Genomic DNA, 9518 nt, shown 5'->3' with positions numbered 1-9518 from the left:
ATTAATTAACTTAATTGGCAGGCCTATTTAATTAAAATCAAATTTTAACTAAATCCCGAATTAGAGTCCAACTCTAATTCCATAAATATTGCGCAAAGTAATTTAATCAAAATCGAATTTTAATTAATTATTAAATTATAGTCATACTCTAAATTTTAATTTGCATTGGGAAGTGGTATTAATTGAAATCAAATTTTAATTATATAATATTAGAGTCCAACTCTAATAAAATTGAATTAATATTTTAATTTAGGATAAAATTCCCAAACAAAATAAAATTCAATTAAGGGTCAAAATTGAATATTTAAGTTAAAATCTAATTTTAACAAAAATATAAAAGTCGTCAAATTTTAAATAAATTTTAATTTTGGATCAAAATTAGGGTATGGGTCAAACCCAATTAAAAACTCATTTTAAAACCAATTCAAAATTCAAAATCAAAACCATTTTGACAATTTACAAATTTGACCCATGTTGGAAATTAACAACGGACCCTTCCAAATTAAAAATTTGTAGAACAGGTCCCTTTTTTAAAATATTGCAAATTGACCCTATTTTTCGTAATTGTAACCAAGGGCCCCTAATTGAATTATTTGCAACAGAGGCCCCCCGTCTCCACCAAATCGTAAAAATCAATTTATTTTTTTTATTGTGTTACTGTTGGTAGCACCGGTTGGCGTCGCCCTACCCAACAGCCGGCGAGGGAACTGCCGGTAGTTCCCCCCGGCCCACCACAACAGTGCCTTAGCGCTGCTGCAACAGCGACAGGCGTCGCGACGGTGGCAGCGCGCCTCGATCCAAAAGAAAAAAACGTTTTTTTTTTCCTTTCAAAATCAGATTCTGAAAAGAGTAAAACTAAAACTACAATTGCTAGATTCATGGATTAAAATGATTAAATTAACTTTTAATTTAATCAACATATAGATCAATTCTTAACAAATGCAAAGTTGGCTCTGATACCACTGTTGGGAATTTACTTAAACATATACAGCGGAATTAAACAAATTTCAATTTCCATTCAAGATTCAGCTTTGTATTTAGATAAGAACTGTGATAAGAATTATACATTTTCTTGATTTTGCAAACTCCTTCGCGTTATTCCTTTCTAACAACTTGAATCTGCCTCCCACAGCTGTCCAATTGTCCAGCCTCCAATGAAATCCACACAGAGAATAGATTGCAATTGCTATGATTTTTCCTCTTGTGCGAGCAAGAATAATGAAAACCTTATGGACCTCAAACCCTAACCATGTATTTATATAAATTGAAATGGGCTCGGCCTGGTCCGGTCCAATGTTTAATTAATCCATTTAATTAATCCCGGTCCGTGAATTAATTAATTGAATTAATTAATTTGGGAATATAAATAACAAATTCAATTAATTAATTTATCCAACAATTGTTAAATTAATCAATTAGCAATTTGCAATCTTCCAATTCTCTTTTGTGTGCGACCCATTAGGTTCCCGACCACGATACCTAACGAAGTGAAATATTATTTTGATCTAATCAAAATTGATAAATCAAACACCATTTTAATTTATCACAAATTCACACTCGCCATCCCAGATTGACATCTAGCAATGTATCAGGGCAACACATGTGACGGGAAATGTCACATGGTATGACAAAACCAAAACTGTTTGTTTACCATGAAATTATAATCCCTTCGTCAATATGATCCAATCAACTACGAGATATGAAAGTGTGTCAATCTCGATTATCGATCTTATCTTTCATTCTACTATTAAGTCAATATGAGTCGAAAACTCCTTTTCGATTTATATGTATACCTTGGCCAAAGATTTCGTTATCGACTTAATTGAACGAAATGCAGATCACAATCTCTTACTATCTAAGAGTGACGAATCCTCTATTGGTCATTCACAACCTTCATATGATTTTTGACATACTCGAACGATGTCGTATTAGGGAGCCCTTGGCAGAGCAACATCCAACACCGTCAAAGTATGACTGTCCTCATACAAGGCACTATGATGACCTCAAGTTATATGACCAATTTCACTACCGAGCGTTAGAGATTAACCACTGACACTCAGATAGTTATCCATGTGGAATCTCTTAACGGTATATAGACCTTTTTTCAGTGTTAGAGACTTGAGACTGTTTGGTTTGAGTGGGTCCATCCTGTCTCAATCCAATGTTATTCCAAGCATGCATTTACAATGTTAAATTTTTGAACTACTGAGAATGCATAATATTTAATTTAATATTTTCCTTTTCAAATTTCAATATAAGGTTTTGTAACCGTGAAAACAAAATACAGTCAAATCATTAAAAAATGTCAATAATTGAAAAATTAGTTATTTTTTGGAGATTACTTTAGCCATATTACAAGCACACAAACATCAACTTCTGAAAGCAATACACTTCTTTTACTGCAACTTCATTACCTGTTGATACTGATTTTTGGAACTCAGCAAGCCAAGTATTATCTTTGTTGATCCACTCTATTTGTGTACTGTAGATGCCAAATCAATAGTTGTTATATAACAGTTTATGTTAAAGTATAATAACATGAGACCTATAGATAAACATGAAAAGATAAATATTCAAACAAAAAAAAAAGTAAAAAATAAAAAATAAAAAATAAAATAAAATAAAGCCTGCTTGACTGCTAGTATAAAATACACATTCAAAAGTACTTTAGCGCAGGTTTTCGAGCTAACATTAACAAAAACTTAGGCTTCTAGTCCTCTGATGTCCCAAAGAAACTTGTACAATAATTCCATGGGAACTTGACCTCCACCAAAATACAAGTTACAGGCAACGGTCGACACAGAGAGCAATCTTTCTTACTAGGAATTATCTCTCTTCATATTGAAATAAAAACCAACAGAATTCATAATGCGCATCTGCAGGTAAGAATAGAGTTCCATTATATTTTCCTTCTCCAAATACTCAGCAGCCTTAATAACAAATTTGAACTCCCATCCGTAGAGATGTGAAGTTGTTGCAGCTTTGTAAGTTAAAAGCTCCAAATCACCTTTAGCCATAAGAAACCAGAAAATTAAAAACAAATATAAAATCAACGCATTTCCATATAAAAAAATTTATGTTTCCACCTTAAATTTAGCCACTATTGTGAATATATTAGACCTGCAACACAGATTACCTATCAAAGGCGCAAGGGTAGAAAAAGGAAATGCAAGAGGAGAGGAGGCCACATGCAAGGTTACATAATTGGGTGGAGGAACAGTCTAGAAGCAGAACCTATAAATAAGGGGATGGAATTGCAGCTGAGCAGGCAGAATTTGGTAGTCATTAGGAGAGTATTATTTGGCATTTCAAATCTGTTTTCTTATAGCAGACCTATTTCTTATAATCGAAGTTCAGTAATGAAATATTAAAATTCTGTTTCAGTCCACCAATTACTATAGATTCTGTTTGGTGAAGCGAGATTATCTCAGGTTCCTATCAGAATATTCGACTATGTTAACAGTATGCTAAGTTAAATGAAACATTAAAACTTAAAAATGTTTAATTTCTAATTGAGTGATCTACTTCCACATAAAATGACAAAAATTTAATGGTGTGCTAAGGTTCCCACAAGTAGCAAAACTTGGAGATGGCCTTTACCGAGCAATAGAACAGAAACTACTAGAAACGAACTATATAGGAAACATGATTACCAGTTGCAATATCCGACAGGAAAATGCTGTGGCTGAAATGGCGATTAAGCCACCATATGCAACGGAGCCTCCAGTTTTTCCCATATGCACTGTTAGTAGATATATCAAGAATCTGGTTAGAATGACAGGAGGAAGCTTGATTGTGCCCGTCTTTTCCATTAGAACATGACATTCTATCATCTCCACACAGATGAAGTCTCAAGAAGCAAGATGCTAATTCCTTCCACCTGTGTCAGATTTTGCATATGTAGCATCAAAGTGTAAGGCTATCATTTCTGCAAGTTTTTTAGTGTTGTAATCCCCTGCCATTGAGTATACAAACAACATATCATACATACAATTTAGTTTTAGAAATGTGTTACAATCATCTGGTACCAAGACATATATCGTAAAACTAAGGTAGAAGAGAAGAATTCCATATAAATGCAAATTCCTCTAATCTATTATTTCATTAACATTAAAACCAAAATTAAACATTAAACACAAGGGCACCAATAGACAGAAAATGTCGGATGGCATTCGAAAGCTTATTTTATATTAGCTACAATTGCATAATATTTTCAGCAGAAATTTCTGTATTTTTCTAGAATACAGAGATATATTATTTTAATGTCAGAAGACCAGAAGGTCCTTGTTGCGAGGAACTATTTTTGAACCCAAAACAAAGTTACTAACCAAAAAACAAACATAACTTGGTCGTTGAAGAGGATTTCCATCCAATACAGACCTTTAAATTAATTTCCAATCTATGGAAATAATTTCAGAATGGTGCGCAGGTTTGTCTGTGTATGATTGGAAGGGGGTGGGGTGGGCAGTGAACATTAAAATATAATAATAAAAAAAAGGAGCAAAAGAATATAAAGCAATGAGAAGTGATAAATAACAAATGATGCCTGAACTATTCAAAATTGATCTTACCAGAAGTGATAAGATAACGAAATAAACACCTTGAAACCATCTGAAAAAACACTAATAACTGACCTCGTTGATGCATGACTACAAGTCTAGCCAACAAGTTGCTGCATGTTAGATCCTTCTTTAAGATGTCCTCAAAGCATGTACAGAGTTTCACATTGTATATGCCATTAAAATGCTCTAAGAGAGCAGCTTTCAATCTGCAACAAATGAAAACCAATATATTCTAACTACACTTGCATACACATACATATGCATGTATCTTTCAAATTAGTCCCTAGTCAATGCAGTTTGCTTTGCATTCTAAGCAGCCACAATTGTTATTTTGGAGAAGGAAACCATTACCTTAACTGGAGTACTGTATCTGAAATTTTAAATGATTTTTCAAGTTCATCAATGGCCTCGTTAACCCGATCTCCAAGAAGCAGCATCTGCCAAAATAACAAAGATGGAAATTCGGAGGTTGTGTTTTAGACAAATCCAGAAACTATTGTAATTAAAAAGAAAAAAGAATTGACAGCTTGAATTGGAAAACAAGTACTCGATCAATAAATTGTAGGGGCTGTGCTGCTAATTGTTATGACAAAACATAACTGCAACTGTTGATCTTTTCATTCACATCTTACTTTCTTTTTGCATTGTTTTCTAATGAAAACCTACCCAGTAATTATACTATGCAAGGTTAAAGACTCTGTAGCTTTGTTACTTTCTAGATGACTAGAAAACTCTGCTGCTTCAAAAATAATTACGCAAAAGTACAACTATTTCTGAATTAGCAATAACCTTGTATGTATACAATTGGTTATAATTCATCCAAATGCAGCATTAAAACAAAAGAAGTGGTGTAAAAGATTAACGTAGCTGACATCAAGTTTAGGTGGTAAAGGACTTAGCTTGTTAATAATATTGTTAATCATCTCATCTAAAAGTTTAAAATGTTAGCAAGGGACCACATGTATTCATTAAATATTGTCTTAAACAATAGGTGTATGCATTGCTGTATAAGAAATGATAGCTGGAGTTTAAAAGCAAAACAGAATTCTACTCATTTTCAAAACAAATAAGTATTTGATGAATATGACATACAATTGCCATACAAAGCATTATAACTGCAGTAGCTGTATTAAAGGATGAAAAGCCTCAATTACTCGCACTTTCGAGTTAAGGGAAACATGCAAGTGCTTCAACGCACTCGTATAGTAGTCATTATGAAATTTCTTGTGCTTATTCATCAAATCCTCAAAACTTTCACGAGAATTTGGCGAATGCATAGGCAGTATCCATTGGGGAAGACCTACAATTTCCAAGAAACTAACAATAATTAGCATATCAATATATTCTTGAACGTAATTGAAGCATGACATAAAGGTACACATCCCAGAAATTGTGCAATTAAATTAATATTGGGAAATACAAAAAATAAATTTACATAATTTCAGACATCATACTATCAAAAAATTGGGTACTATTAGACAATTGGACATCATAATTAGTATCCAAAATATTAAATGTGGTCATTCAAGCCAAATGCTGCTATTGATGAAAAGGTTTGCATAGTATGGATGATTAGTTATGATAGTTATTTTGGCCCTGCTTTATTTACTCCTATGCATACAATATAAGACAAGAAACTTGTACTTTTTGTTTGACCACCTAACAAGATAAACGAGCATAAAATGCATACAGCAACAAACAATATATTTAGTAGAAGACGTCCTTGTAGTTGAACAACAATGAAAAACTACAACGCAGACTTATCAGGTACGAATAAATAATATACATATTGAGATTAAGAGGTATAGGAAGGAATAAACATAGAGGAACTGAATATGTCCCTGTAAATTGCCTAAAAATCATGATTGTGGACAGGAATAAATTAGTGAAGCACGGAATATACGGACCTTCGTACCTATGAGAAGTTGAAAGGGAAGATGGGAGAGAGCACAAGCTCTAAAACTCACCATGAGTGTCAAAAATAGACACGAGGCAGATCACCACTACTATTAGAGAAGAAATATTTTTCATGTCCACTTTCCTCGGCAGAATTCACGTAGAAATCTAGTGGCTGAAAATGACGGCGAGCAGATTTTTTCAGTTTATTAGCATCAATATCCAGGGAATCTTTCGGGTGTTACCATCCTCTCCTAACACTTCTTTGTCATAGGCGAAAGAGGTGTTCAAATAACACTCTAAGGAATATTTGGCTCCTCCAGCTTTGAAAGCATCATACCCCTCGTAAATTCCATCTGCAGGCATTTTCGATTGCTTGGACTCATCAAATGTGTCCAACTCTGTCCAGTGTAGCTCCTATGGAAGTCCAGAATACCAGAGATTGCAAAATGTCAAGCCAACAACCAAATTTGAGACCGGGTCACTCTCAAAACCACGCCCCTACATAAGACTGATTTAATATTTTATTATTGGTCCTCAAAAACAATGTTAAAATTCATTAGTCGATGAAAATATTTATTGACTGGCTTTCCACCATCACAACCACAATAATTAAACTTCATTATTTCACAAGTTTAATTGAAAAATATCATATTAAACAAATGTTACTTGAAACATGCTAGCAACAGAAACTTCATTTTGATATCTCAAGAACTCACCTAAGAGTCCAATAAACTTGTAAATTAGTGGTTTGGCCCACTCACAATGTTTTGTCTCCTTCAACAGACTTGCATCTTTTGAGATCTCAAAACCACGAAAAAGACTATAATATCTAAAAAAGTACTGGTTACAGCCATTTATTTCACATTTTGCGGTGCTCATCCAAAACCAGTCGAGATTAGAGCTTTCTTGAATTCATCTAAGTGTATTATAGAGTAACACAAGCTCATTCCAGTACTTCTAAATGGACACTAGTTAATGAATAAAGCATTAAATTACTTCAGATCAGAGATGTATAGAATCTTACAAAAACTAAACTAAAATGTAGTAGAAAACCAAGAAAATACCATAGAGCATCGTTAGTCATTCCTTGTGTGAGACAGAAAAGAATAAATTCCAATTAGACAGCAAACCTATCCTGTACAGCATTCAAAATTTCAGTATCGCATTAAACTAATTTGCAAATTAGAATTTACAAAAAAGAAATAACAATACTTTTGTGATTGACATGAACAGAGATTAGGATTGAATCGCCTATCTACGAAGGTAGAAAAAATGCCTTTCTCCTTTCATCAAAATAATTACATCATTAAAAACATACAAAGAAGAGAGCAACAAAAAACTACGTTTATGAAATCTAAATCTTAGTATTACACGAATAGAAGAAGAGATTTATTATCAATTATTTCATGAAGAAAAAACTTTTTTTTATCTTTCAAGAAATATTTTTCTATAGCGTACCTTTGTCGGCCAATTTTTCAGTCGCCCAATCTTTTGCATCCACAGTTCATGGACATTTTGGAGTTTTCTTGGGCTGACAGTTTCATCTCTTACATAGTTAAGAATCTCCAGAGCAGCCTGCAAATAATGATAAGTATGCATTCTGCAAACATATACTACTGGTATCCAAAAAGAGTTGAACATCTACATATAATTTGGAGGAACACAACCAGAAGCCAAAAGACATTGTGTATAAAGGATGATATGAATGAGCCAAAGGGTACTTACATATGGATAAAAGATTTCCAAAACTCTAAAGAGAGGAAGGTCAGAAATCAATCAGTAAGCATATAAATAATACAAAGTATCAGCTGGCTCTTGCCATATTGTATGTGGAGAGATTATGCATCCTTGTGTGCTATATCATCAAATACTTCAACATATCCAAAGAGGAGAATGGAAATTTAAATTTTTTTTCTCATAAAAACAGTTGAACAATCCGTTCTAGCCTCAGTATGAATTGGAGCAACACATATAATTTACTTGTCAATTAGTAGGAATGTCATGTCTAGTAAATCTATAAGCAACTCCATTTGCTATGCCTAATGGTTAATTTGCATTATATGATTTTTCCTTAATAGTCGAGGGATCAAAAAGGAAATAAATAAATTGTAAATGAAATAGTATGCATATTCATTTCCTTCATAATTTTCGATCAATACAGTTTTTGGAAAAGTGAAACAGCTATAACAATGATTAATAATATTAATTATTACAAATCCAATTAAGGTTATAGTTATACAATTTGACTAGGATGTTGATATTAATTATCCCAAATTCAATTAGATTATTCAATTTGACTAGAATGTTTTGGAAATCAATGATATAAATATATTATATTTATCTTAAATTAATGTTGCTTATCACCATTTAAGTTTGTTGTTTAGTTAAAATTTAATTATTAATGAATTTAGGATAACCATTCATGTTTAGACAAGTCATACGAGTATTGCATGTATTTGATATTTAACGCAATTGAACTAATTAATTAGTCATTATCTACATAATCTAGGATAATAACTAATTGGTTATGATACAATCCTAATCCTAATCAAAATACCTTAATTTAATCTATAAATACCGACACCATGCACATATGTTTGCCACAAAACCCATTCTTTAACTTTTGTTTCATTCTTTAAAGTTTCAGCATAAATCCCTCTCTATTTACAAATTTCAGGTAAAAATTAGCATATTGGACGGAGGTGGATGAGTGAATGTGCTGAACCAATGGATTGTCTTCACGACGTGTCTTATTTGTTGAATTTTATTAGTTTGGAGTAACATTATAATTTTTTTAATTAGTCCTAGTTCAATTTTTATTCACTATGTCATTATATTAAAATTTATTTTTTAACGAAGTTAAAAAATTCATATTTGGCAACGCATTGGATTGCTAGAATTCAGGGCATTACACATATTCTCCACAAATGATACACCCCATTTCATACTAGTCAAAGGTCAATATTATTAATTTAAAGTCAAATGTTTGACTGGTCAAAGTCAAATAAGGACTTAAATGAAGTAAATCATTTTAGTGGGATTTGAATTGACTAAATT

General features: G+C 32.5%; 1 protein-coding gene across 2 annotated transcripts; it reads right to left on the bottom strand.

Annotated features, from left to right (window-relative positions):
* Nucleotides 1–2631: 2631 nt before the first annotated feature.
* On the bottom strand, nucleotides 2632–7563 carry LOC111389747. Of its 2 annotated transcripts, XR_002701780.1 has the most exons (5): nucleotides 6530–7563; nucleotides 4914–5862; nucleotides 4635–4768; nucleotides 3654–3955; nucleotides 2632–3007 (listed from the first exon to the last, which is right to left on the bottom strand). XR_002701780.1 is itself a non-coding variant. In XM_023014698.1 (4 exons), the coding sequence occupies exons 3-4, from the start codon at nucleotides 3823–3825 to the stop codon at nucleotides 2820–2822; spliced, it is 360 nt and encodes a 119-aa protein (XP_022870466.1). In that variant the 5' UTR covers nucleotides 3826–3955; nucleotides 4635–4768; nucleotides 4914–6290; the 3' UTR covers nucleotides 2632–2819. The 2 variants fall into 2 exon arrangements, 1 of the variants encoding a protein (XP_022870466.1); XM_023014698.1 differs by lacking the exon at nucleotides 6530–7563 and having other exon boundaries at nucleotides 4914–6290.
* Between the last annotated feature and the right edge of the window lie 1955 nt (nucleotides 7564–9518).

The sequence above is a fragment of the Olea europaea genome, unplaced genomic scaffold (assembly GCF_002742605.1).
Source record: "Olea europaea var. sylvestris unplaced genomic scaffold, O_europaea_v1 scaffold618, whole genome shotgun sequence".
In the NCBI taxonomy this organism is placed as follows: domain Eukaryota; kingdom Viridiplantae; phylum Streptophyta; class Magnoliopsida; order Lamiales; family Oleaceae; genus Olea; species Olea europaea.
The sequence above is the reverse complement of the archived record's forward strand: the minus strand, read 5'-3'. Positions and strand labels throughout refer to the sequence as shown.